At 39.2% G+C, this 27,042-nt stretch overlaps 1 protein-coding gene across 4 annotated transcripts in view; it reads left to right on the forward strand.

Moving 5' to 3' along the window:
• CDIN1 (CDAN1 interacting nuclease 1) overlaps positions 1-27,042 on the forward strand; it is a 118,485-nt gene that overhangs the window by 17,307 nt on the left and 74,136 nt on the right. For 3 of the 4 annotated variants that reach the window (XM_081210158.1, XM_081210159.1, XM_081210161.1), the window contains exons 2-4: positions 14,417-14,462; positions 15,289-15,353; positions 23,001-23,061. The exons of the other annotated variant lie outside the window; for it this stretch is intronic. In XM_081210158.1, coding sequence (XP_081066284.1) covers positions 14,417-14,462; positions 15,289-15,353; positions 23,001-23,061 — 172 coding nt within the window. The remainder of the gene's footprint in view (positions 1-14,416; positions 14,463-15,288; positions 15,354-23,000; positions 23,062-27,042) is intronic. 4 annotated transcript variants of the gene reach the window in all.

Raw genomic sequence — 27,042 nt, forward strand, 5'->3', positions numbered from 1 at the left:
GCGCCCTATGGGGCAAAAAATGCGGTAGTTGGAAACCAACAGCATCTAGAGGGTGCTACATGAGCTAGGTATCTAGAGGATATTTGGCTCACTAGCTGTCTTAATGCAGTATTGCGATTCAATATATATCTGGACTAAATGGTACTTTACAGTTAAGCTGTTAACTCTTCTTATGCAGACCACCCTGAGATCTTCGGATGAAGAACAGTATATAAATTCAATAATTTATTAAAAAAACACCACTATACAAAACTTCCTTGGTGCTCTTACTTTCAAAAACTCGAATAGCATTATCGAAAGGTATTCTTTCATTGGTCACATGGGCAATCCCCCCCCCCGTGCCACACCTGTATGATGTTTCAGTATGTCTGGTGCGTGAGAACACTCCTAATACGAGGGAACTGTTGAAAAAGATAGGGTCTCTGTATAGTACATACCGCCTTTCAGCTTTCTCAGTGGTGAACTGTGGCTGGAGTGCCCAACTTTGTGCACCTAGACAGAGGAAGGACATCCAGACAGCACAGTACACTGGACAGGATCCTACTTGCCACTTTTTTCCCAGGCTGATGAGGAACCACAAGTGAGCACTTTTTTGGGTTTGGTCAGTAAACCAAGCTACAAATTTCATCCAGTTCACATTTTCCCAGCTTCTCTGAAAGAACATTATGGAGGACTTTGTCAAACACCTTACTGAAATCAAGTTTAATTATCTGTTCTAGGACCTTTCCTGGTACATAAAAGATGTACTGCACAGTAGCATATAACAATACTGAATGAGGACCATATATTTCCCCCCTCAGTGCCAGGCTCCACACTCCAATCCACACCATTCAAAAGTGGTCCTCAACCCTCAGGAGACTTTGCAGGGGTCAGGGGATGGTGGAAAGAGGAGAGGACAGGCAATTTAACTTTTGGCAGCCTCCTTCCACTGGCACTTCCCTGGATCTAAGCCATTTTGTATAATAATGGGTAAATGAGAAACAACAGCAGGGAGCAGGCAAGTACTGAAGTGATATGCTGTTTGTACATTGTCTGCACCATTTTTAAGCTAGATAGAAACACTATTAAGTAATCTTTTAAGCCTAATTGGATGTAACTTTGCAAGAAAATTGGTGAACTGGAGATCTAGTCTGTAGCTTTAATCTGTAGCCATCATAGCATGGACTAGATGACTCTTGAGGTCCCTTCCAACCATACAATTCTATGATATGTAATTTACTAGGAAGTAAATCCTATTGAATTGACTGGGACTTGTTTATAAATGCATAGAATCAGACTGAAACTCTCACTCGTCTTTAAAGAGTCAGGATATTTGTTGTTACACACTATTTAAATATTTAGTGCCAAACTAAGAGGTTTTCTTGTGTATTGCTGAATACTAAGTGCAGGTAAAATACTACCAGACATGGAGTCATTTGTTATGTTTAGTATATGAAGCAAAGCTGTGTAAACCGTAACCTTGTAATTTTTCAAGTTCCACTTTATCATGTAGCTGTAAAAGGTAATCAAAATAAATCATGGATGATGAAGAAATATTTTTCAGTGCCTTTTGTGTTCTTTCAAGAGTATCGTTTGATCCATGAAATTTTAGTAAGCATATTAAATAATACAATATGATGTGCAATGTGTCATATCTGATAAATTACTTTGTGTAGAACATTTATACAATTTATGTGGAACTGCTGTGTATGCAGGCTAATGACTATAAATTGTTAATATTTTGTTGTCTTTTTTTAGGTGGGGTGATTTCTATTGTGCCCCCCAAAACACACACACACACACAATGGGCAGAAAGGTGTAGGTCATCTCTGAGATGCTATGACATTGATTCAAGGTTCCTCAGCTGTGCAGTGTACATAACACATATGTTGGAGAGTCATCTGTCAGCTATGCCCCTCCTATGGAGTTAAAGTTCTAAAGGGAAAAGAATTCGACACAGTGCTGTCACTGTTAAATTTTCACAATGGAAGAGCATGCAAATATTGAGCCTCTTGCTTAGCTGTAGTGCCCTGTCTAATGTCTGTGCTAGTTAGAAGAAGAAAAAGTGGGTGCATCCAGGGCTCTTAGATCTGACAAAGGTCATGCTATGCTGGGCATTTGAATTGGAAATTGTCTGGACTTAGATTTTATAAAGCTCCCACTGTTGTCGGGGAAAATTTCAGCAGGGTTTTGTCCCTGGAGAGGCCTCTTAGGCCCTTTTCTGTCCTATGAATGAATTTAGATGTGAGGGTTTCTCTGGCCTTAAAACTGTTAAATTCATTTTGCATACATCCCCAGAGAGAAAAACTGGCAGATGCTTTTGTCTTGGAAGTGTTTAAAAGAAAAACTGCAGAACAGGAACAAGAGAGAAGGGGCCCCGTGTGGAGTCCCAGAACACTTTGGAAATGGCCAATATGCAGTTTTCATCAGTACTAAGGCGGGGCGCAATATGGTGCCTGTAGCTCACTTGGGAATATGAATGTTGATTAAGCATACTCCCAGGCTTTGAAATTCTGAAAGCAGTGTCAGAATAATGGATGTTGAGCAAATGTCAAGCATTTGTTAATTTCTCTGTTATTTGGAGTTTATCTACCATGATCAATCAAATAAACTAGTGCCTCTCTGTTGTGGCATGTGTCATTGATATGGTGATTAGGTGGCTAGAGAGACCTCCTGCTTTTTTTTTTCTCCCTCTCTCCAGGTAACAGATTATACATTTATTCATAGTTATTTAGTGGAATAAGGTGTGTTAACAAAATTTAAAATGGCTTATTGCACCCCAAAATGTTGATAGTTATGCAGACTCACATACCCAACAGTGGCATTTACTCCTAATAAAAAGTCACCATGTCACAATGTTGACAAACTCTCAACTTGAGAGTGAGAGAAATGGAGTGTTTCTTGGTGGTAAATTTATTATCAACAAAGTATATGTGGCCCCTGTCCCTCTACTAGGATATTCTGCTTGTGCAAAATGTTTGACTGCTCATGTTAAAAGTCTGAGAAAAATCTTGCAGACCATGACTTTAAATTAAAAAAAAGTTCGTGGACGGTACTATCCTTGTTTTCCATTGATGGTTTACTGTTGTCCCTACTCCCACTTTCTTTAGCTAGTTATGATCTAACATTAACATGACATAGCCATCAGTTTCATTTAAAACATAAATTCTTTTTCTGAAGTTACAATTTTCATTCATAGACCAAGCCACAAGTGACGCACATTAAGAAATTACAAATTTAAATCAACTTATGGAAGAGAAAACCAACAGGTATATTCATATAAATGTGAGGTGGGGAAAACTTAAAAATAAAATTAAAACTGCCAATGGGTCCATTTCAAATTACATTTTAACGTTGGTGCTCTATCTTTTTTCCATTTGAATTCATTATTTTAATAAGGAATAAATTTAATAAAATAATCAATAGCATGTGCATTCCCAGCTCGACTATGTACTGTAGCAGTGATCTTATCCGTGGCGATCTTAGCCATGATACCCAGTCATACTGGGATTTTCACAGATAGCCACGTCTCAACAAAAACTGCTATGTTGAAAAGATTTAGGCTCATGTCCATTCATTTATTGATCATAGATATGTCAGACTAGTTCCCTGCATTCTGTCAACATCTCATATCCAATTAAACTTGAGCAAAAGTTTTTCCCCAGCTATAGTTATAGTAAGGACTGGGTGTGCTGTACAAGAAATACAAGGCTTCCTGAATTTTTAGAGCGGGTATGGCTTTTATACCTTTAACATTTGTCTAGGCTAGGCAATTTTTGCAAAGCTAGCTTTTCCCATTCTTGCTGGATTATCACCTGACAGGCTCACGAAGCTTTCTAAATTGGCTGGCAAGAGCTACTACTGCTAATAAGAAACTCCTGGAGAAAGCAGCAAGGATGGTGACAGGGCTGGTCGAAGGTTGCTAGACCACGGACAGCTCCAAGTGAGCAGCTTGCTCCAACAAAGGTTGGGAGCAGACCAAGGCCTTTTATGCCTCTTTCCAACCTGAAGGCAGGCCATAGCCTCCCTGCTGTTGCACTCCTAGTGCTGCTGGACTGGTAGTATGTGGTGGAAGGCATCTGGTCAGGGGAGGGTGCTTGTGACGTTCCAGGCTCTGGCTCTGTAGGCCCTGGTGGTCTGGGAGGTTCCTCTGCGAGTTCTTCTTCAACTGCCTCTGGTGCAGTGGTCTCCCTGCCTTCCACAATCAGCTCTGTGCATAGCTGTCAACTTTTCCCTTTTCTTGCAAGGAATCCTATTCGGAATAAGGGAATGTCCCTTAAAAAGGGGGAAATGTTGACAGCTATGGCTCTGTGCCATGACCCAGACCTATCTCTGACTTCATCCAGATCACTGCTGAATGCAGGGGTAATGACACAAGGCTAGTAAATTGTGACCTCAGCAAAGTGTGTTTTGACACCACTTTATATTCACTTATACACCAGGCAAAAATTCACTTTGTCAAGTTTTTAGAAACTGGTAGGTGAAGCCATTTCTAAGTTAAGCTGCAGTTATTGTTATTGTTCTTGTGTATTGTGTGTCTTATTTTGTTGTAAACAAACCTGTGACGATTTTTGGTGAAGGGTGACATAGAAATACCTTAATCAATTATACCCAATAGTCTGGAATAAGAAAGAGAGGGTGATCTATGCCCCCACCCCACTTAGCCCAATATATTTCCATGCTGACTGTGGAATAAGAGTCTTTCCTTCCTGAGCTGCTAGTATGGAAACCAAATAGGCTGGCAGAGGAGAGATGAGGCAATCTACACCTTAGTCACCAGTTCACTCACTCACCTGCATGTAATTCCTGGCCATTTATGTATGACTGCCAGCCAAGTTGTTAAAATACAAGACTGTATATAGCAAATGAAATCCTTGTTTTGAGTTTTGTTGAGGCTGTGCAGCGAAACCTGCCATTTTCCACAGGTAACTAGTAAAATGCTAAGTGTTATAGAATAAACTGTGTATAATTATACCATTAAAAACTTTGGGTCTTTGTGTGATTTATGACCTGAATACAGCTGTCAAGTACCACATGCACTTAACACGTGGTTTATGTAAATGCTAAAGACAGTAGCTGCATGAGGCCAATGTCATTAACAGTAATCAACTTAATGAAAGCTACCTGCCTGTTTTTTTGTAATTAATTGCTTGTAAATAACACACTTAATTTACCACTTTCTAAATTTGATTATATTACCTATAACCAAGTGGTATCACGATGTGTGGGAGATTCCCTCCCCCCAGCTTTTTAAAAAGTTGGGGTGTTACAGGAAAATGAACCAAACTCAAATTAAAGCACCTGATACTGGTACAAGAATTTCACATATATTATTACAAGGATGTACTTTCCTATTATGTTAAACAATATGGGGGGAAATACCACATGGCCATGTTACATTTAGGAAAGCACCAGAGAAATAACCATAACTCAGTGGTTTTCAACCTTTTTGAGTCCACAGGTCCCTTGACCAACTACGTTCTTTCTGCGGCACCCCGTGGGGCTGAGGAGCCCAATTATGTCACCCCTTGCTTGCAGAGCTGGCAGCCTCTCCACCTTTTTCAAACACCCTCCCTTGTGGAGTTTTCCCTCAGCCTCCTCTCCCATCTCCTTGGGAGTTCTCTGGACAGCCACTGCTGCTACCCCAGGTCTCTGAGCTGCCCTTCCTCACCCCAAAGAGAGGTATCTCCTCACACTGCCCACAGGGACCTGGGAGAAGAGGATGCTCCCAGCCTTAGTGGCCCAACAGACCGGCCAAAGGTGAACGTGAGGCCAGCACCTTACCTGGGGAGGAATCAGTGGGTGCTGCCAGGCCTGCATGATGGAAAGGCTCCCCTTCAGTACTGGGTGCTCAGCTCCCAGGCAGGCCTTGCACACAGCAAGCACAAGAAAGGCCAGCGTAGTACCTGCCTGCCCGGTCTCCCACTTGTCTGTCCATTCCCAACAGCAAGGGCTGGCAGGCTGGGCTCCTTCGCATGCTTGATTGCTTATTCAGAGGCTGCCTCAGCTTCTGGCAACCAGCACCCCCACCCAGCCAGCCCCAGAGCCCACCATTGGCCTGGGGAGCTTATAGACAGGGCTGCTGCAAGAAACAAGTCATGCAAGGCTTTGGGAGGCAGAGACGCAAGAGGGAATCAGAGGTGGAAGAGAAGGAAGAGGACAGAAGCCAGTGTTGGCCATGGCACCCCTGACCATCATTCAAGGCACCCTAGGGTGCCATGGCACACTGGTTGAAAACTACTGCCATAACTGATACACAACAAACAGCCTCTGAAACCTTTTGTAACAATGATGCCAATCCTATTATTATTGATAGCTAAGAGCAGCTTTTTATCGCATGATTTAGTTGACTAGCTGTTTGAAATTATGATATGACTGAGTGTATTGTTGATATGGCTACGCATGGCAGATGTTATTTACTGGTTACATTATGTGGTGGTGCCATGTATCATCCATTGAGAAGCAGATAAACCTCCAACTATTGAATAAGCCCTGCCCATTTTTAGAAGCACTCTCCTCCCAGTGATACAGTATCAGTAAAGTTGTATCTGGAACAGCCACACTGGTAAAGGGCAGGTAAGAAATCAAATAATGATTAATAATGTTGATGTGCCACATTACTCTTCCTCTTTCTAAGCAATCCCCCTTAACTCAAAGTTCACGCCTCTCAGCAGAAAGAGGGGACTTTTTTTTTTAATCACTGCAGTTAGAACCCTTATATTTTAGTTAACAGTTACATTGCTATAGTGGCTGGATGTTTCGTTCGGGTTTCAGTTGTTGCATATTAATTGCACATGAAAACACCTTTCTTACATGTTCGCTCCTACTTAAAGCTTTGTGAAGTCAACATTGTTTTTATTCTCAAGCTCACATATATTAATAGTACACAGACTTTCAAATCCCCCAAATATTTGATTCCATGTGATGAGGAGGAAAGAAACTAAACAAACAAACAAACAAACAAACAAACAAGAGAGCCCAATAATGATACATTCACCATTGTGACAAATTTACACAAGATTATGCCAAAATTAAAACCAAACGAGTGAAAGTTGCTTATGAATTTTTATACCTTGGAATACAAATAAATCAGGTGCAGATTCAGTTGTACAGGGTTATGTATCCATGACCAGAAAGGCCATATACCCCTCTAAAGACCTTCCTGGGAAGTGTACAATGAAGGGACAAATAAGTCTGGTTCTTTCTTCTCTCTAAAAACTACATATTTAGTATAGTGTCCAAATATTCACTATCACATGAATGAATAGAATTCTCATATGGAATGCCATAAAATCTTCCAAAGTGGTTGAGAACATAAAAAAGTGTAAATGCTTTCATATATTTTGAGACAAATAACTGCTTCAAGTCATTAGCACAGCCTTCTTGTGGATCCATAGCATTGTATTTATTCTTCATATTTAAATGTAATTTTTAAAAGCTTCAGATTTAAAATGCACTCAATCATAAGAAAAGACATGGACGATGGGAGAATGAAGTTTCTTCAGGAAGAACAGATCCCTCAATTTTACAGTATCTTGTTAATGTTTTTAAATGAAAAATCATTTGAGCCTTATCTTCTGCTGGCAATTTTCCTCTGTCTACTGTTAGAAAGTATTGGCCAACCAGGTCAGACAGTATTAAAGTTCAAGTGGCCCAGTGGGAAAAGTAATGGCCTTGTGCTACTATGAATTTTAAATGTTGCCATTTCTATGCATTGCACCATCATCTGTTCTCACACGTCACTAAATTGTATATAAGTTGTTAGACCAACTTGAGTGTCAAGGTCATAGGAATGATGACTCTTCTCAAGTAGTCCCCCCGCCTGAGTTTTATCATAAAGCTGTCCTTGTACTACATGAGATAAGCATCAGGTTGTCACATACATTTTTCTAGTTTTTATTGAACACAAACTAGAGAGTGAGGATGCATTACAACTTTTGTTTTCTTGCCTTGGATTTCATTCTTTTAACTTACACAAGAAAGTATTCTAAATACATCATTACAGGTATTTTATCTTACAGTGTTTGTAGTAGTATTGTACAATCAAGAAACTTCATATACAGCTTGGCTTCCATGTTGACTATGCAAAGGAAAATATCCTGACTATTTATATCCAGGCACTCCTTGAGGGTTTTTTTAGAAGTATCTCAACCTTCATTCATAGTATAGTTGGTCATTCTTTAATTGTCATAATAGATTATCTTCTACAGAGGGAGTGTGGCCCTGATAGCTGCTCACAATCTCTCAGTAGTTTTGATGTTATGAGATCCCTTTGATTTGGACTGTTTGCAGGACTTGGGCTTTGGGGTTGCTGTAATACGGAATTGTTGTTGTTGTTTAGTCGTGTCCGACTCTTCGTGACCCCATGGACCAGAGCACGCCAGCAATGGTAATACAGAATTACCATTTCCCAAATAGGTAATTGGGCAGGATTTACCTAATGTGCCCAATCATGAGAAGCCCTGCATAAGGACTTTCACTTTCATGAAGCAGGAGAGGGCGCTCAGGGGTGATTATGCCAATGGCCATGTCTCCGTGATACAGACCAGATCGGCCTCCACATCCATAATCAAATCGTAGATGAGTGAGGTCTTATTCCATGCCAACCTGGCATTCAGCACCAGCAGCTGCAGATCAAGGGCTGGCACAAACCCAATTCCCCATGTTAGAAGAGGGTCTGGCATGTAGCACAATAACCAACTGCCTGTGTCATTTACCCCTTACCCGGCCTGCCCCACCTCCCACACCTTACCTTCTCCTACCCTGAGTCACTGTGATTCCCACCCCCCATGCTTTCCCCCACTCCTCCCCAGGCACATCCTACGCCCTTTTACTTTAAACAAAAAGAAAAGAAAACCAAAATTTAAAAACCCACAGATTAAGAGCCATTTTAAAAACAAATATAAGATATGTTAAACAGTTGGGGCAATAAAACCAATAAAAGAACCTTCAACAGGAGCCCCTAGATAGTGCCCCAACCCAAGAGTTTCTTCCAGCTTTTTGTAGCTGGAATGAGTCCAAGGCCTGCTCTCCCAGGCCAGATGGAAAAGGTCTTCCAGGTAGGAACCTTTAAAATAAGCCCTTCCTAGCTCCTTTCGAAGTTTCTCTCTTACATAGAAAAAAACCCACACATTTGGAAAATTTAAAATGCTTTACAAACTCTACAATTGTCAGATTCTCGTGCTTCAGAAAAAGTTGCACAGGCAGTAAAATTTAGCTCAGTTACAGAAGTGGGAGTTCTTAACGTTTGGTATAGCAACTCAGAAGTGGCTTGTGAAAGCCATATGTCTAAGCTGGAGCATCCAATTTAGACTCTTCACACACTCAGCTTCTCAGGTAGACTGGACAATTGGCCTTATTACCTATTTCCTCCAAAGATGAGGGGAAAGTGACCTCACTAAGCCTGGCAGGACACCTTAATCTGTGGTGTTAACCCCTTTATGCATTAATTAGACCTAAGCATGTTGGCTCATGAGACTAGTTCTCCCACACTTACATCCAGATTATTTAACACATATATACATATACATATACATATACATATACATATACATACATACATACATACATATGTACACACACACAATGGAAAAAAATAAGCATATTTATTCAGAAGGTTTAAGATCACAACAGACCAGGGCAGATAAATATTGAAATATTTAAATTTTATATTTACAGTGGTACCTTGAGTTAAGAACTTAATTCATTCCGGAGGTCCGTTCTTAACCTGAAACTGTTCTTAACCTGAGGTACCACTTTAGCTAATGGGGCCTCCCGCTGCCAGCGCACCGCCGCCCCGTGATTTCTGTTCTCATCCTGAAGCAAGGTTCTTAACCCAAGGTACTATTTCTGGGTTAGCAGAGTCTGTAACCTGAAGCGTCTGTAACCTGAAGCGTCTGTAACCCGAGGTACCACTATATCTGCTCTGGTCTGTTGTGATCTTAAACCTACTGAATGCTTCTGAATAAATATGCTTATTTTTCCCCATCCTCATGTAACTTTCTTTCTAAATGACAACTTAGGGCCTTTAAAGCTAAACTTTCTTATACCTACAGTGTCCAACTAATGCTGTGTTCTTCTCTTCTAAAACAGCTGATTATAAGACGGTGTTGGGCATTAAGCCTTTCTTTCAGTTTGGGTTCATCATTAGCAAGTGGTGTTGCTATATAAATTCTCCTGAACCCATGCAGAGCTCAACAGGATTGGGTTAGGGCCTCTTGCACGATGGAGCAGGGTGAAAAGGAAATTGCAAGGGGCAAAGAGTGTCACCACAGCATCTAAAGTGCTGCCAGAGAAGCCCTGATAGTCTAGTACTAGGCTGAACAAACATATCTTTTAATAAAGAGGTGCATAGAGATTATAGAAGTTTAAACAGTAAATGCAGGGAGAGCAGTTTGGGTCTGCTTTCATCAGCTGAAACGGCACTATAAAATCAGCTTCAACGTGTCTAATTGATTCTACTCTATAATTAGCACCAAACACTTTACAGTTTGTTACTGCATGCTTTTCTTTTGGTAGGGCCGTCTAGTTCTTTCCTTCTGTGGGGGATTCTTATTTCACTACCACTGCTGACTAAATTGCCTAAGAGTTTATACAGCTTGCCTGCACCAGCTGTTTCCCCCCAGCCTCTAGAAGGAACCAGTTTGCAGTTGCTTCACTTGGGCTGTACAAAGGCTCTGAAGGTTTCACTCTGCAGGAACCTCTGGAAAAATCTGCTAACAGTTTCTTTAAAGGGACAAGCTCATTCAGGGTGAAGCCAGAGCAAACTACTAGCAGGCATTTTATGGTTTTTTTTTCATATCATTGAGCAATTTTGAAAAAATGTAATGGTTTCATAATGTTTATATGAATAAATGCTTCTCTTAATTCTGTACTGCATTATTATTATTTTTTTACCAATTCATTTCTTCCTTTAAAGGAAGAAACAAATGTTGCCTGCTAGCATTAGTTCAGTCTGGCTGACAAGCTAATTAACAGAGCAATCCTATACAGGTCTACTCAGAAGCCAGTACTTCAGTGGGCATATGATTGCAACCTAAATAACAGTTAAAGAATTAAGCAGACTCTGTGAATAACTGTAAATATATTTATGCTTATGTCCAAAGAAAGAATTTTCTATTTTCCTGTATACATCATAATTAGTTATTGAAGTTTAAAATGTTAACACTGTTAACTATTTTTATTAAATGATTTAATGACTGGAAGATGTCAAAAATCATGACCAAACATCAAAACTTTGATGGAAGGGGGAGGCTAAGAGAGTCTGTGTACACCCTATATTGCACAGCTGCATTGTAGCATAGGCCAGTTGTGTTTTAACTACCTGATAATTGCTGCTACCACTTCCCCACTCAGCTCAAGGAAATACTAAAAAGGGGGGTTTCTGAGACAACACTCCCAGTGTTTCCCGCCAGATCCCTCTAAGATTAACGAAGGGTAAACCAGCCCACATCTCCCTGCCTCTCCAGAGATCAGAGCCCTTTTAGTTCTTTATAATCCTGAATCTTATTCTCCGGTAACATGAACCCAAGAGGCCCAGGAATGGCGTAGATTACAATAATCCTTGAGTTTGGCAAACACACATGCCAAAACCCCAGCAAACAAATTATAAGAATGGACACAGCAGGTTAAAAGTAACTGGAGTGCTGGGGAACTCACAGACAGACTTCGCCGCCTATGGAGCATAGCTGGTCAGTTGCAGGTTTTCTTGATGATGGAATGGACCCTATTGGGAAGGACCACAGCCCACTGTCCCCACACCATACATAATTTAGACACTTTTTATTAAGCTAAACTGAAAAGTAGTAGATAGGTAGCCGTGTTGGTCTGCCATAGTCAAAATAGTCAAAATAAAAAAATTCCTTCCAGTAGCACCTTAAAGACCAACTAAGTTACCACTTCTGAAGAAGTGTGCATGCACACGAAAGCTCATACCAAGAACTAACTTAGTTGGTCTTTAAGGTGCTACTGGAAGGAATTTTTTTATCTAAACTGAAAAGCCCTTGGTGCTGTAATCTTTTCCTCATATGGTTGTTTCTCCAACCCCTTGGTCATGTTGGTTACCATTTTCTGAATCTTCTCCAACTCCACAATATCCTTTTTGAGGTGGGGCAACCAGAACTGTACGCAGTATTGAAAGGCAGCCAAATCAATCAGTGAATGCTATGCAGTACGTTTTAAGAAATACTTAAAATATGGAATATTTCTCTTACTCCATAAGAAGAAAAAGGATTCGTTTTTGTTCATTTGAGCAATAATGCTGAACATAATAATAATAATAATAATAATAATAATAATAATAATAATAATAATACCTTTATTGTCAATGTAATAAAGCGAGATGAGCGTCGCAACCCCAGAGTCGGCCACGACTGGACCTAATCATCAGGGGTCCCTTTACCTTTAGCTTTACAACCTGTGTACAATGAAATTAACTGAGCCTCCCTCCCCCCCCCAAACACTCAATCTCATTGCACTCTGTGTGCTTGTCGCACAACACACCAACCCCAAAAGTCAGTTGCACTATATTATTTTCTGTTCAGCAGCCTAACAGCCAAGGATAGAAACTGTTTTTTAGCCTGTTGGTACGACTGATTATACTCTATCTCCTGCCCAAGGGTAGAAGATTAAAGAGGTGCTGGCTGGGGTATGAATCGTCCCTGAGAATTTTTCTCGCTCTCCTAAGGCAACGATCCCTTGCGATGTCATCTAGTGGGCTCAGGGGACAGCCCATGATATCACGTGCTGTGTTTACCACCCTCTGTAAAGACTTTCTGTCCATGGCTGTCAAGCCAACGTACCACACTGTGATACAATATGAGAGGACACTTTCTATTATGTACCGGTAGAAGGAGGTCATCAATTGTTGTTTAACATTGTTCTTTCGCAAGACCCTGAGAAAATGGAGTCTCTGTTGGACTGAATAAGATGCAGTCTACAAATTTGAGATGCAAAACCATGTGCAATCTACTACAAAGAAAAGCAGGAATAGAACTGTGAGTTGAGGCCTTATGAAGAGCAGTATGATGGGTGATTGCCAAGGAGTCACCAAAGAGCTTGTTTAGGACTGTGTGGCATGGTTTTGATGCAAAAGTTCAGTAGAGCAATTTGGTGTTGCAGAACGGAACCACCTGGAAGAGAAGGAAAGATTCTCCCAATTGCTACAGAGTGAATCCGCCTGCTACTCTAAATGGGCAGGCTGAGCAGGGCTAAATCCATTTGTGTATCTAGGTTTATTTCCAGCTCGACTTTTGTTAAAATCTCCAAATACGTTCTGTTTTTAATTACTAATAGAATAAGGATAATATTCAAGAATGTTATATCACTGTTCAAAATGCATTTGGGATATTATCTCTCCATTCAGCACATTGGAACATGAAAGCCAAATTAAATTCAACATTTTTTGTACTATAATGTAAGACTGCCGTCTGTGTGCAGTTTCTGAATATTAGAGCTGATTGTAATAAGACTCAGAAACCGCATTTGTAAAAGGAAAAAAATGTTAATTATTCATTGTGCATTCTGTACTACAGGGTCAATTTATTGAAACTGTAATTTGTTTAAGTTGCATCTGGATGTAAAATATATCAGAAGTAATTAATTGTGTTCAAGATGTGATGAGGTAGATATATCCATAAAGGACAATTGAAAACAGTAGCCGTGTGGTATTGATTGCCTTTTTTGAGAGAAGGGGGAAAATCTTGTCCCGTTTTTAAATGTTAGCTATTCAGAGAGAAAAATTCTCTCTTGGGGAGAATGTTTTCCAGGTTGCTTCATTGCCAGGTGTTTGACATTGAGTGGAGCTTTAAATGAATGAAGCTTATGGCAGCCTTTGGAAATGACCGACTCCAGGGAATCTCAGCTTCCTGCTGTGAAAGTTTCTATTTTCAAAGCACATCAGTTTTAGTAGGAATGTTACAGTGGTCCCATATGCTTCTTCTGACAGAGAGCTAAGTTTCTTCCCTGAATATGAGACAGCTACTGAAGAGGTTTCCTTTCTGCTAACAAAATGAATTTCAATATGTTGCCAATGAACAATCAGTACGTTTCCAACCATTAATGGAATTTTAACTCCCTCTCTTGCTAATGGGAATTTGCTTTGTTTTCCTTCCTGTCTTCAGTACATGCTACGGATACCCCACTTTGTGGGTTCTAAAGGTGGATAGGAATCACCAAAGCAAGATGCCCATTTCCTTTGAAACTCATGCTACATTTTGCCCCCCTTGCCCCTTCCTCATAAACTCTTTTTCTCACTCTCTCCTTGACCTAGCAGTAGGAAGCCTTTGTCTGAGGTGTTCATCTGGAACAACTTTTCCACACTTGTTTTCATGTTCTGTTAGATTACAGGGCAGCAGGCCTACCTTTGAAGCTCCCTTCTCTTTTGTTTCTTTGCAGTGCACTCCAGTAATTAACTTTGTCCTTCTTTTATTTGTTCCAGTCAATCGCAGTCCACTCTGCTGAGCATCTTCTCCCAGGAGTACCAGGTTAGAAGTTTTCTCCTTTGTGAGGGTTGACAGGTGCCTAATTGAATGATGAATGTCCCTTTATTTCTTTGTAATTGAACTGCCAGCTTTCTGATTGGTTTGGAGGATGTTCCCCTTTCCACTTCAAGCACCGCCTGAGTCTCAGTGGATGGCTGCCAAGCCTACCCATCCATCTGTCTAATAACATCTAGCCTTTGCTTATTTGGTGGACCTGTAATAAATTATGCTAAACCATTATTATTCTGACAATAATAATTTCCCTGTGTTGCGTGGTTCCATGTGCTAAATGTTTGCTGACTTGCACTGTCAGTGCCGCTTTCCATGGCTGACAGAGATGATGATAAATGACCATTGCCGGAGTGGCAGAAGGCAAGAGAGGCAGAAAATGGAGTCATTTATCATGAGATGACAGGTGTCAGTCAAGTGGCAAGTCTCAATGGAATTACTTTTTGTAGTTTTCAAATAAGTTGTTTTTAAGCAATGTTCTTCCTGGTTAAAAATGCCAATTGAATTGTAAAACCAGAGTGCAGAGGACTTGGGTGGAATTGATTTGAAGGGAAATTAATATAAAGGTTGAAAGAGAGAACAAGTTTTTCTCTGCCCTCTGCAACCCTCAGCAAACTTATTTAGATTCAATTACTATGACCTTACTGCCTTTTACATATATGCTGTATTGCAGTACAGTCAAAAGATGTTTCATTCAATGAATAAATGAAAAATAATTTCCAGGCATTAATCTAGGATTTCAGGGCTTTCTTGGACATTCATGTTTGGTGCTGGCTTTCTTTTTGACATATCATAAAGCTCTGTTGTTTTTCTTTTAAAGAAATTAATCAAAAGAACACATGCCAAACATCACACTCCGGAGGCAACCGAGGCTTACTATCAAAGGTATGAATTAAGACCATTAACAGGAGTACTTGCTAATTTGTGATCCAAAATATGTTACAGATCATAATTTCGTTGTCTGTGATTTCTTAAAGAACATGCATCCTTGTGTTAGAAGACTTACTGTTTTAGGTCTACCAGTAAGCTTTCCAGGATAAGTGGCACCTAGCCAACTTCATGAGAATACCTCTAGACCACAATTCAGTGCACCACTAGGCATATGGAAGTCCCACTTACTTCCATGAGGCTTAAGTACACATAATTTGCTGCTGGATTTTAACCTTGATCTGTGGCAGTATTCTTTATTTTGCATGCTAAGGGGCAGATTTAACTATCAGGTTCTGTTAGTGAAAGCTAGCACAAAGACCCCTGCCACCACAATGAGGCTTCCCTTCTCCTGTGTGCCCCCCCCCATGCCTTTCCCAGATCTGCTGTTAAGAACCCCCAAAACTGGGTGGAGGAGGAAAGGGAAGGTTGTTGTTTTGAGTAAACAGAAATGCTTGTGTTGATGCAACGATCTCCTTACCACTACGCTGAATTCCACCCAAAGTTTCGTGCTTTCCTTAGTCTAATGAATAGTACTGGAGACACATATATTTACCACGTTAAGTGTGCCTACATTGTAAGAAACATTTGTAATTTTAGCTATTCTGTTATTAAATAAAAATGGCATCCAGATATAAAGGATTTACAACTTGGGACTGTGCCTGTTTTAGAAACAATGATGTCAAATACTACTTTTAAAGGAGGCATAAACCTTTAATATGTCATTTCATAAAACTGTTACATGATTATGTGCACCTGGAGTTAATAAATTGTAATTGACACTTGTTATATGTTATCTGTAGCTCTATTGACATAGACCTCTCAGCCACATAATTGGGGCATATTGATATCTCGTAGAGATGTGCAATTAAAATTTTACTATATAGACCGACATGTGTAAAGTCTGCACAGTGAGATTGTACCTATGATTATAGATGTCTGATATTTTTGATTTAACAGTATCCTAATAAACAAAAGCATTTTAGAACTTGGCCCAAGCTGACTACATAGTACACGTATGAATCTATTATGTAATAGATATTCACCAATGCAAAAACCAGCAAAAGTGTACTATACTCTCTTCCATTTACAATCTGTTGCCTCATATTAAAGTAGCTACAGTGGTTCTAATGTCATCCTTATAGCTGCTATATTTCATTGCTCCCAGATTAGGGGGGGAAATTACATAGTGAGTAGATCAGCCAGAGTTAATCAGCAGGGTATTGTTACTATATAGACTTGTGTGTTATAATGTCCTTGTTACATAAGCTATGTAAAATGATGTATAATGCATGAATCAAACGAGAACAATATCATGTAGTGTAACTTTTTTGTTTTTAAAATGTTATTCATAAAATGTGGTTTGTAATGTTGATTATACTTAATCCCAGAACTGTGAGAATGTTTGTTTTTAAACATGTCACGAGAGATGTTATTAAAAACACCCAAGTCACTCTGGTAACTGTTGTAGCCAATCTCATCTTGTGTATCAATCACAGGGATAATTCTCACCGAGATCTGTGAATTTAATACTACTTATTATCCAAATTCTCAGTTTTTCTTTGTTGTTATTATTTTGTATGCCCGTTTTTCATAATTGGAAAGTTATGTACAAAAAATTCAGTAAATTTTATCAAAATCCTGTCACTAAGCATCACAAACAAATTGGGGGGAAACCACTCTAAAACGAACAGAGCATCCTTGAAACAAACATAAAAATTGGTACTGCCAGCCTAACATCATGAAATCCATTAATTTAAGCTAGCAGTTATATTTTTATGTTTGTTTTAATAGCAGGCATAATTACAGCCACCCATCCCCTCACCCCCATTAGACCTGTGACTCATATCAACCTACAAAACTCTTGCAGCAAATATTGTCAGTTCAGCTTGCAGTGGCAGTGCAGCTGAGGTGAGGAGTGATGTGCTAGGGCTAACTTCTGCTGTTCCCCCCAACAGAGCCATAATGAGTATGGAATAAAACAGCTACTCTCAGACAACATCCACACCATACATTTAAAGCATGATGATACAACTTTAAACAGAAATGGCTGCTCCCAAAGAATTCTGGGTGCTGTATTTATTTATTATATTTAGATACCGCCCTTCATCCGGAGATCACAGGGCAGTTGACAGCATAAATTTACAAAGTGAAAACACAAAATACACAATAAAAACAGAAACAAAGCAAACCAATAACCCTCATCCCACAGAAACATACCTGTTTTTAATTTCTTTTATTGATAATGTGTTGTTTTTTGTGACCAACTTCTGGACTCCATCACAATGAAGCAGTGTGGATAAATATTGTGGAAATAAAATAAAAAATAACCTATATTATTACAAATTATTATTATTATTAAATAATACCCTTCCCATCTGGCTGGGTTTCCCCAGCCACTCTGGCTCCCAATAGAATATTAAAAACACAATTATTAAATATTAAAATATCAAAACAGTCCTCTAAGATAAGCTCTTGTAAGAATGCTGACAGCATGTGTTTTAATCTCTTACTGTTAGTTTTAATTACCTGTAGTTCATTAAGGGTGCTGAGAGTTGTTAGGAAACCCCTATTCTCACAAAATTTAAATTCCTGGAATTCTCTGTGGAGGAGGATTGATTGTTAAACCACCCTGAGAACCACTTCTCAGGGAGATGGAACAACAAGTAGGGTCCCCTCTGTCAATCTTAACACACACAGAAGTCTGTAGGGAAGGTGGCGGTTTGTTAGGTATTTGCCACCTGAGCATTTAGGACTTTACACACCAATGTGAGCACCTATTTTTGGCTCTGGAACTGAAGCGGGAACCAGTGCAGGGTCTTTAAAATAGAGGTTAACCGAGATCTAAATGGAACCCCTGCCAGTCATCTAGCACTGTATTTTAAACCAGTTGAAGCTCCTGAATACGTCAAGCGCAGGCTCATGTACCGCACACTGCAATAATCCAGTCTGGAAGTTATCAGAACATGGAGTACAATGGCCAAGTAATTGTTGTCCCAAAGGGTCCATAGTCTGTGAACCATCTGGAGCTGGTAAAAGTCACTCCCAGCCCCCTAGGTCATTTGAGAGCCTCATTTCTTACTTATGTGTTCCAACCTTAATAGTTGTTCTTCTATTGTTGACCACTGAGCCACATGTGAAAAATTAGCTTATTCCAATCCACTGACAAACCAGTTTCCATACTCCAGTTTTGAGTATTGAAGTTTGCATGTTCTTTGTTCACATTAAATACAGCGATTACTTCCCTAGATCTGTTGGGGTTCCCTGGATAAGTTTCTGAATGTACATTGAATAATGGGTTAATTACTGAACTTTTTGGGTGTGTAGGGGGACACTGCCAAGACCTGCTCGTCATCTTGGAAGCAGAGAAATTTAAGGGCTGGTGTTTGTTCAGTTCATATACAGTATACGGTAGAATTCAACACTGTACTTTGCCAATCATTCTGTCTGTGCAAGCATTGTGGAATGATTCCCCTAATCTTCCCACACATGCTGTTCTGACCCCCAGAGCCAATTCCCACACATGCAATGTGGTGGTGGTGGGGATCTTCCACTGATGGCACTTATTAAGTGAATTCACAGTGTTTTAAGAATGGTTTAAGGAAACCTATTTCAAATCATGGTTTTGCATCCTGGTTTCTGGCTAGTCTTTGTCCTTAACAATAAACATGGTTACAGAAAACAAACCATAGCTGAGGATTATTACGCTGGCTACATCATTGTTTAATGACCTCTGTCTAGATTATCCAGTGGTCTGTTGACTATTTCTTTAACACGATAATTTGTATCTCAGGGGTCATTAGAAAGCATCACATCACCAAGAAACCTTATTATATTTAGGCTGCAATCCTGTATACTCTTACCTGAGAGTAAGCTTCACTGGACATAGTTGAATTTACTTCTGAGTAAATATGCATTGCACTGTTAATGTTTATTTAAATAAAGTTTTAAATAAGGAAGGTGCAAGTTACTTATTAGGTAAAACATGTTAATGTTTGCACTATGCTAATAAACAATGATCCTTCAATTCATTTATTTAGGTGGCTGTGTAAGTGATAAATAAAACTAAGCAGAATTCTTATTCAATAAAATATTAATTTGGGAGTCTGTCTTCTTTATTTATCATTAAAATACTCTGTCTCTTTGTCCCCCAAGACTAACTGTAATTTTAGAGCTCTAGGAGAGAAAAAATCTAAGTTGTCTTTTCTCTTTTCATTCATTATGTAAATTCCAAAAGCAAGCTGCTTAGGTCATTTTCTGACCTGTGCTGCAAATATCAGGGTCAGCATGAATGTGGAGCATGGACTGAGAATAACAGGTCAGTAGGTTCAGGGTAAAATGCATAACATGGTGGAGATATGTTTGGTCCCTAGTGAGTTTAATGGTAACTATTTCCAACAATGGAATAATTAACTCGATAGCCACCCATTTGACTACATGCGGATTCTGAATATTCTCATCCAAGCATACCCTTAAGTGCTGTGGTTTATATTTCATATGAGAGAGAGAGAGAGAGATTTCACAGTAAGGGGAGATGTGCCAATTTCTCTTAATGTTGCAGCATATGCATCCTTCTTCCTGTAGTTCTTATTTTGTTTTCAATTTCTCCCCTGCATTTCAATTGATAAAGAGCCTCTAGGGTAGCTTGACAACTTAATTGTGTATTTATTATTATACTGTAAACCACATTGTGATATTTGGCCAAAGGGTGGTATGTTAACAACAACAACAGCTAATAATAATAATAATCCAATAAATATACCACTTTTTTCATTCTGATAATAATAACAACAATAATAAGCCTTGCTTGTTTAGCTACTTGAAACTGATGTTGCAAAATACTACATGAAAGAATGTATGGTAAAGGACCCCTGAACATTTAAGTCCAGTCAAATTCGACTATGGGGTGCGGCGCTCATCTCCACTTTCAGGCCAAGGGAGCCAGCATTTGTCCACAGAAAGCTTTTCCGGGTCATGTAGCCAGCATGACTAAATCCCTTCTGGCTCAATGGAACACTGTGATGGAAGCCAGAACACACAGAAACACCATTTACCTTCCTGCTGCAGCGGTACCTATTGATCTACTCATGATGGTATGCTGTCAAACTGCCAACTTTATGATCAGCGAGCACAAGAGGCTTGGTGGTTTAGACCACAGAGCCACCCGCATCCCAGAGAATGTATGACTAGCATGGTATAGCGTTCTGCAGCTTAGTCCACATACTACTTGCTAAAAGAGCCCTGCTGGATCAGCCAAAGGCCCATCTAATCCAGCACTCTGTTCTCACAGTGCCCAAACAGGTGCCCCTGGCAAGCTTGCAAACAGAACCTGAACACAACGGCACTCTTCCTACCTGTGATTCTCAAGAAAGCAGAGGATGGGTATCACCTGTGTGAGTGCAGTCACCATTTTTGTGGGTTCTGTTGGAGGTTGATCTTTCATTTCTATGTTCCATTGCACCCACTTGCTGGCTTCCATGGCACCTGCCAGTGATGTGACAGTGCTTTGTCTGTACAAGCTGTGAATGCTCTTCTTGGTGGTGAAATGACCTAAACACCAATGCACCTACTACTTGAATGGAAAAGAAAGCTCTTGTCAGAATTTGCCTCCTGCAAACAGAGGGACTCCTGTCCAATGGATAAATCCCCCTGATTGAACGAGAAGAAAGAGGCAATATTTGTTGACTCTTCCCTCCCCTTGAAGGTACTTATGTACTCAGAAACCCTTCTCTGGAAGGTTGTGGAGATCCTCTGGAACAGCATGGGAGATGGATCTGAGGAAACAAGGGGAAGCTTAAACATCTTCTGCTTTCTGCCAGTGGGAGCATCCTGAGTAGAACTGCATTCAAGGGAGTCTTCCACCAACAAGTGCAACCTCTGATTCCATTGCATCAACTACCCAAGGGCTAATCATCATCTTAGCCATTAAAGTACAGTTCTCTAGGTGTGTCATTTGCAAAATAAATATTGGCAATTCTGACTAATTTTATAAATGTATGGAAATTCATATCGCAGTGAATGTTGTGAGTCCCCCTCATTGTGACTGTCAGCATTTACTTCTTCATGCCTGAAATGTGGGGAAATACACACACACACACACACACACACACACACACACACACTTGGAACCATTCACACAATTGACCTGAGATTGTTAGCGTTCACACTTACCATTCACATGTCCTGGTTCACCTGACATGGTAAGCCAAACTACTGCTTACCAGGATCACATGAACATGTGGGCTCTTGGAAAGGAGCTCACAGCTGTTTCACTCTCCCCTGTCCTTTTAGCTTCTGCACTGCCCTGAGCTAAACCTGGCTTGATGTGTTGTTTGAACTGGGACTCATGGTTAAGTGCTTTCCTCACTAACCATGAACTGTAGTCAAGAACAGACCATAGTTTGGCCTATCAAGTCATGAACCAAAGCCAATATATTTTAAACTATAATTATGAACTTTGACCTAGCTATTAAAAAAAAACATACTTGGGTACAGATACCTATTTTATAGAAAGCAAAAGATTGCTTTCAAATATTTGTGAAGTGCTTTGTGAAGTAGGGTCATGGGGTCCCATCTAAGAAGACAAACCTGCAAGAACATGCTTATGAACTAAAGGTGGCAACCATTTTGCACACATTTGATTGGCACACAACCATGCGTGCCGTTTTTGGCCCTTGTGGGGGCAGGATGGGCTTAACATGCACTCCACTGATGCACACGATGACCCGGAACGAAACCCTTCTGCAAACAGGGAGTTGCCTGTACACCCACACTTCAAGTTAATGGCTTTTACTGACTTGCAGGATACACTGCTCTTTTTCATTGGACATCACAACTGCCTTCTTTAATGTCCCTCCTGTGGCAATATTTGTTGGAGCTGAATGTGTACAAAGTATGATAAAAAAAATACAGGCAGCAACCATTTTGCACAGGGGTTCCATTTCAGCACACATACCCCCCCCCCCCGCACATCACTGGAGTGTGCATAAGGCCACCCTGTTCTGCTCCTGCCCAATACCGTCCCATTTTGGGGCCACTTCTGGGTCAGCAGCAACGGGCGTATGCGTGATCAGTTGGACGCACGTAAAATAGTCACTGCCTGTAAAAGTCATACTGCCTGGTGTGGCTCTCGGGAGGAGGTAAATAATAACAATCAGGATTTTCCTGTACACACTTAACCAGGAAAACACCATTGAACTCAGTGGAACTCATCTCTGAGTAGAAATTCAGAGAGTTTGAAGTCTCAAAGCCAGCCTGAGGAGCAGTTCAAGTGAGCTCACATTATAGGTTCATGCCTGACTTTGCCCACTGAGACCAGCTTTCAGACTACTCCATCCATAAGCCACAATCAGCACCTCAAATGTCGGACTTTAATAATGATGTGGCCTAGATCTTTCTGATTTGCTCATGAAGGAGAAGCAATAGTAGAGTTTGGTCACCAGGAACTGTTTTGCAAATATTTATATTTTAAGCTTACTTTACTTTCTTCAATCAGTTTCTTCCTGGAATTTTCCAGAGAGGGAGAAAGAGAAAGAGAGACTTAAGACTTCAGTGATGACCTTTTCTTTAAATCTGCAATATTATTTTTATTTTTGTATTGTCTAGGTACCTTAATGGAGTGATAAAAAATGCAGCTTCTCCTGTATTATTGGACCTGGCCAATGAGGTAAAACATTTTTGAAAATCATCTTTCTCTGGTAAACATAAGAGGCTTATCTTTAGTGACTTTTACTTAAAACTATAATTGGTTTCAAGATGCATCACACATTTAAAATTGTTCTGTTGTCTGTCAGTACTTACAGTAATTAAACAAAATACATTTATTAGTTAATCAGTTAATGTAATTAATATTTTACCTTCAAGGTGAATGTGCAAATAGCACATTTATTCTTTTATTGAAAGGTTCCTTCCTCTTCCCTTTTTAAAAGAAATCTAGAAAGAGAAGAAAAATGCTGATTTTAAAATGCTGATTTACTTTCATCTACTTGGGCATTTTAATAATTAATGAATTTAATTTTGTGTTAAGTTTTCTTTTCATAAAGATAAACAAAATGTAAGATTTTACAATAAGTGTCAAAACAATTACATTTTTTAATCTTCTTTTTAGCATGTAAATTATAGCAAAAGGAAACAGTTTAATATTAATTTCTGTTCTTCATGTACACTGTAGTTCAAACAACTGATAATCTGACATTTGTGTTATAGTTACCCAAATTTAGAGGTGCAATAAGTTTTTGCAGTTTGGTGGTGACAGATTTATGTCCAGTGTAGGTGGACAGTGATGGACAGGAGCTTAGATTGTAGGCACTGAGGTCCCTGATGGGCTTGCTTAAACACTGGCTACATCACCCATCCAATGAGCTTGAGGAAGATTGGACCATGATCAGTGCTTTTAGGGGTGGACCAGAGTGAAGACAGCTCCATCTACCCCTAGTTTATTTATGGCGAAGATTTCCAGAAGCAGCTTTTCTGCTACAGCACAAAATGCTTATAATTATGACAGATGTCTATCTAGGGAGAGATGTAACTTTAATCTCTTAATATATTGATTTGCAGCAATAACTATCTTAATTGATATGCTTTGAAATTCTTATACAAGCCTTAGAAGAATATCCTGAAATGCATGATATTGTGTTGCTTTTTAAATAGTAAAATTACATTAACAATTATGTACTTGGAATATAAGCGGAACAGTAGCAGCTAGTCCTACATGTTACATTAGGAAGGAAGTATGTCTTTTCTGTAAGCTTCTGTCTGATTTACATTACTGTAGTCTGCAAATGAGCAATTACCTATCAGTTTCTAGATGTTTCTAATGGTCTATGAAGTGTCTATACATTGTAATAATAGAGTGAACATACGAAAGGGATTGCTTTGTATTAGTGCCAAAGGATGCTTTTTGAGGTTTCTGACATAATGTTTCAAGTTTACACCGTTCTCTTTTTTCCTTTTAAACAAAGAAATATTGTAATGGAACAGATCCTTAGTAAATAACATGCATTGCATGGAGATTGTCATAGCAGAGTACCTCGTGGGTGCAAAGAAATATAATGTTAGTAGTCTCGTTTGCATATATTTTTCCGTTGCATTTTCCCTTTGTACATGCAGTTTCTATTCACATGCAGATAATACACTTAATTTCTAATACCTGAAGCACTTGTTTAACCATATACTATATATGTGCAACCTAACAATTCATATAGTTAGGTTTCGTTTGGTTTAAAAAGAAACTTGGAGATAAATAAAATTGTGGTTAAAGAAAAAGTTATTTTCAGTAACTTAATTTATTGCTAGCAAAGTAGCAGGTATATTTGAAAGGTAATTTTTTTGTGACTGCTTCTGGTGCATTAGGGAAATGTGGCAGTAACAAGCACGAGATCACTGCTTCTACACAATCAAGCTGCCATTTTTATATGATAGTTAATATTTAAATGGCATACTCCTGCATCTGCTGACAATTGGTATAATGGTAATACTTTATGAGTCAATATATATTTAATCAGTAGAAACTGTAAAAATTGATGAGAAATATATAACATAGATGCATTACAATGCGTAGCATCCTTCTTAAATAAGAATAGGCCTCAGTTGTTTTGTTTTTTTCAGTGTCCAAGTTATTGTAAAATTTCAGGTATTAGATATGTTAATTTTCTGCATCCAGAAGGTTAATTTAAAAACAACAACCCTCAAAACTCTGATGTGTGTTAAGAATAATAAAATTAGTTCACACCAGGCAAATATTTTCTAGTGGGATTTGAAGCACTATGAATTTTACTTACATGCTAAATTCTGACATGAAGCATGATGGCCCTATTTTAGAGAAAGATGGGTGCATGATTAATATGAAAATTAGGCAGATGCAAGTACCTGAACTAATAAGGTAGTCCTTATTCAGGCTGGACTACCTTCAGTAATTTCACCATTTTTCATATGTCAGCTCTGATGTGGGTTACTGGAAATAAGCAGTTCTGTAGAAAGCATTCCTTTCTACTTGGGGAATTTAAGGGCATCCAAGTACATATATTTATTTGGTAAAAATATGTACAAATAAGAGCACCTTTTAGGGTTTTCTAGTTTCTAATTTTGTATGAAATGAAAATGTATATTAATACACATGAAAACATCAAGAAAATAATGATTGTCATAATGCGAGTGAGGTTTAGTCATCTATTGTGAAGTAAAAAGTGCTTTATTCACTAGAGTATTGTAATTTGCATTTTTTTTAAAAAAAATGCTGATATTCAGAGGATACTGCAGCTCATTTTTTAAATAAATACATGCCTTTAAATGGAACAGGGTCTTTCTCAGAAAATATCCCTATATCTTAAATATATTATAGAAAACCTGCTTTCTGGGGTACATAAGATTCATTTTTTCTCATAACCTTAATATTCTTCTAGAAAGCACACTGGTTGATCTTGAATTAGCATTAGTGATTTATTACATTTGGTATTATCAATAAGAGATTGTTAAACAACAGCCTATCTGTTTCTTTTTAACAAATTCTCCGAAATATACTAGATTTGGGTTTGGAGGGAAGTAATTTAGATTTGAGTATTTGTTATTAACCTTTTAAAAAATGTGTTACAATGCTGTTAATTGCCTTCCTGAAGAATCAGAACCTATAGGTTTGTATCATCTAAATGAAAATGCAGTATATTGCTAGGTCTGTTTTTATTTAAGATTTTTTAAAATCCACCCTTCAATCTACATTGTTGTTAAAAATAATGTGGAAATGGTCTGTTTAGGTAAAATGTATGTGCATTTTTGTGTATGTGTATTTTGCATTCCATGTGCACATTTTGTTGATAAGTGGAAGCTATTGTTGCATGTTAGTTGGTTTTTGCTTCATGCAGTGTACATTAAACTGTGTGCTTTAGGTTGAAGATTGTTGAGAGAAAAGGCCACTTTAGAGCTTCATTCATATTCCTTGCCACAATGCCATTCAGGTTCCTGGTAAATCATATATACTAAAACTGGTCCTGAGTTATGACAGATATGACTCTGCTCCTGAACAGCAAGAGGAAGGTATCAAAATGCTTGGATGAACCCCAAGATTTGCTGCAGTAGAAAAAAAATATTGAGAGGGGGGACTCAAGCAGGCCACCATAAAACAGCTCAGTAAGGGCTGAGCGTGCTCAGTGGCCACACAATGTCTGTTGTGGTGGTGAGCAGGAAACGACGGAGGAGTAATGGAATGGAGAATTCAGAAAGAAGGTATGACTGGCTATAACAGTGAACAAGAGCACACCGCGCTGCGACACTTGAGTATAGGTCCCACTTGTAGTGTTCTTCAAACATGATGGTAGTCACAGAACAGAGTACTGTACAGTGGTACCTCGCAAGACGAATGCCTCACAAGACGAAAAACGCGCAAGATGAAAGAGTTTTCCGTTTTTTGAGTCGTTCCGCAAGACGAATTTCCCTATGGGCTTGCTTCACAAGACGAAACGTCTTGCGAGTTCTTGTGAGTTTGTTTCCTTTTTCTTAAGGCCGCTAAGCCGCTAATAGCCGTACTTCGCAAGACGAAGAAACCGCAAGACGAAGAGACTCGCGGAACGGATTAATTTCGTCTTGCGAGGCACCACTGTAGTTTAAGTTTCTTGCACAAGTAAATATCCTGCAACGTAACACCACAAATAACCAA

Source organism: Podarcis bocagei (assembly GCF_964188305.1).
Source record: "Podarcis bocagei genome assembly, chromosome: 1".
NCBI classification, from domain to species: Eukaryota; Metazoa; Chordata; class Lepidosauria; order Squamata; family Lacertidae; genus Podarcis; species Podarcis bocagei.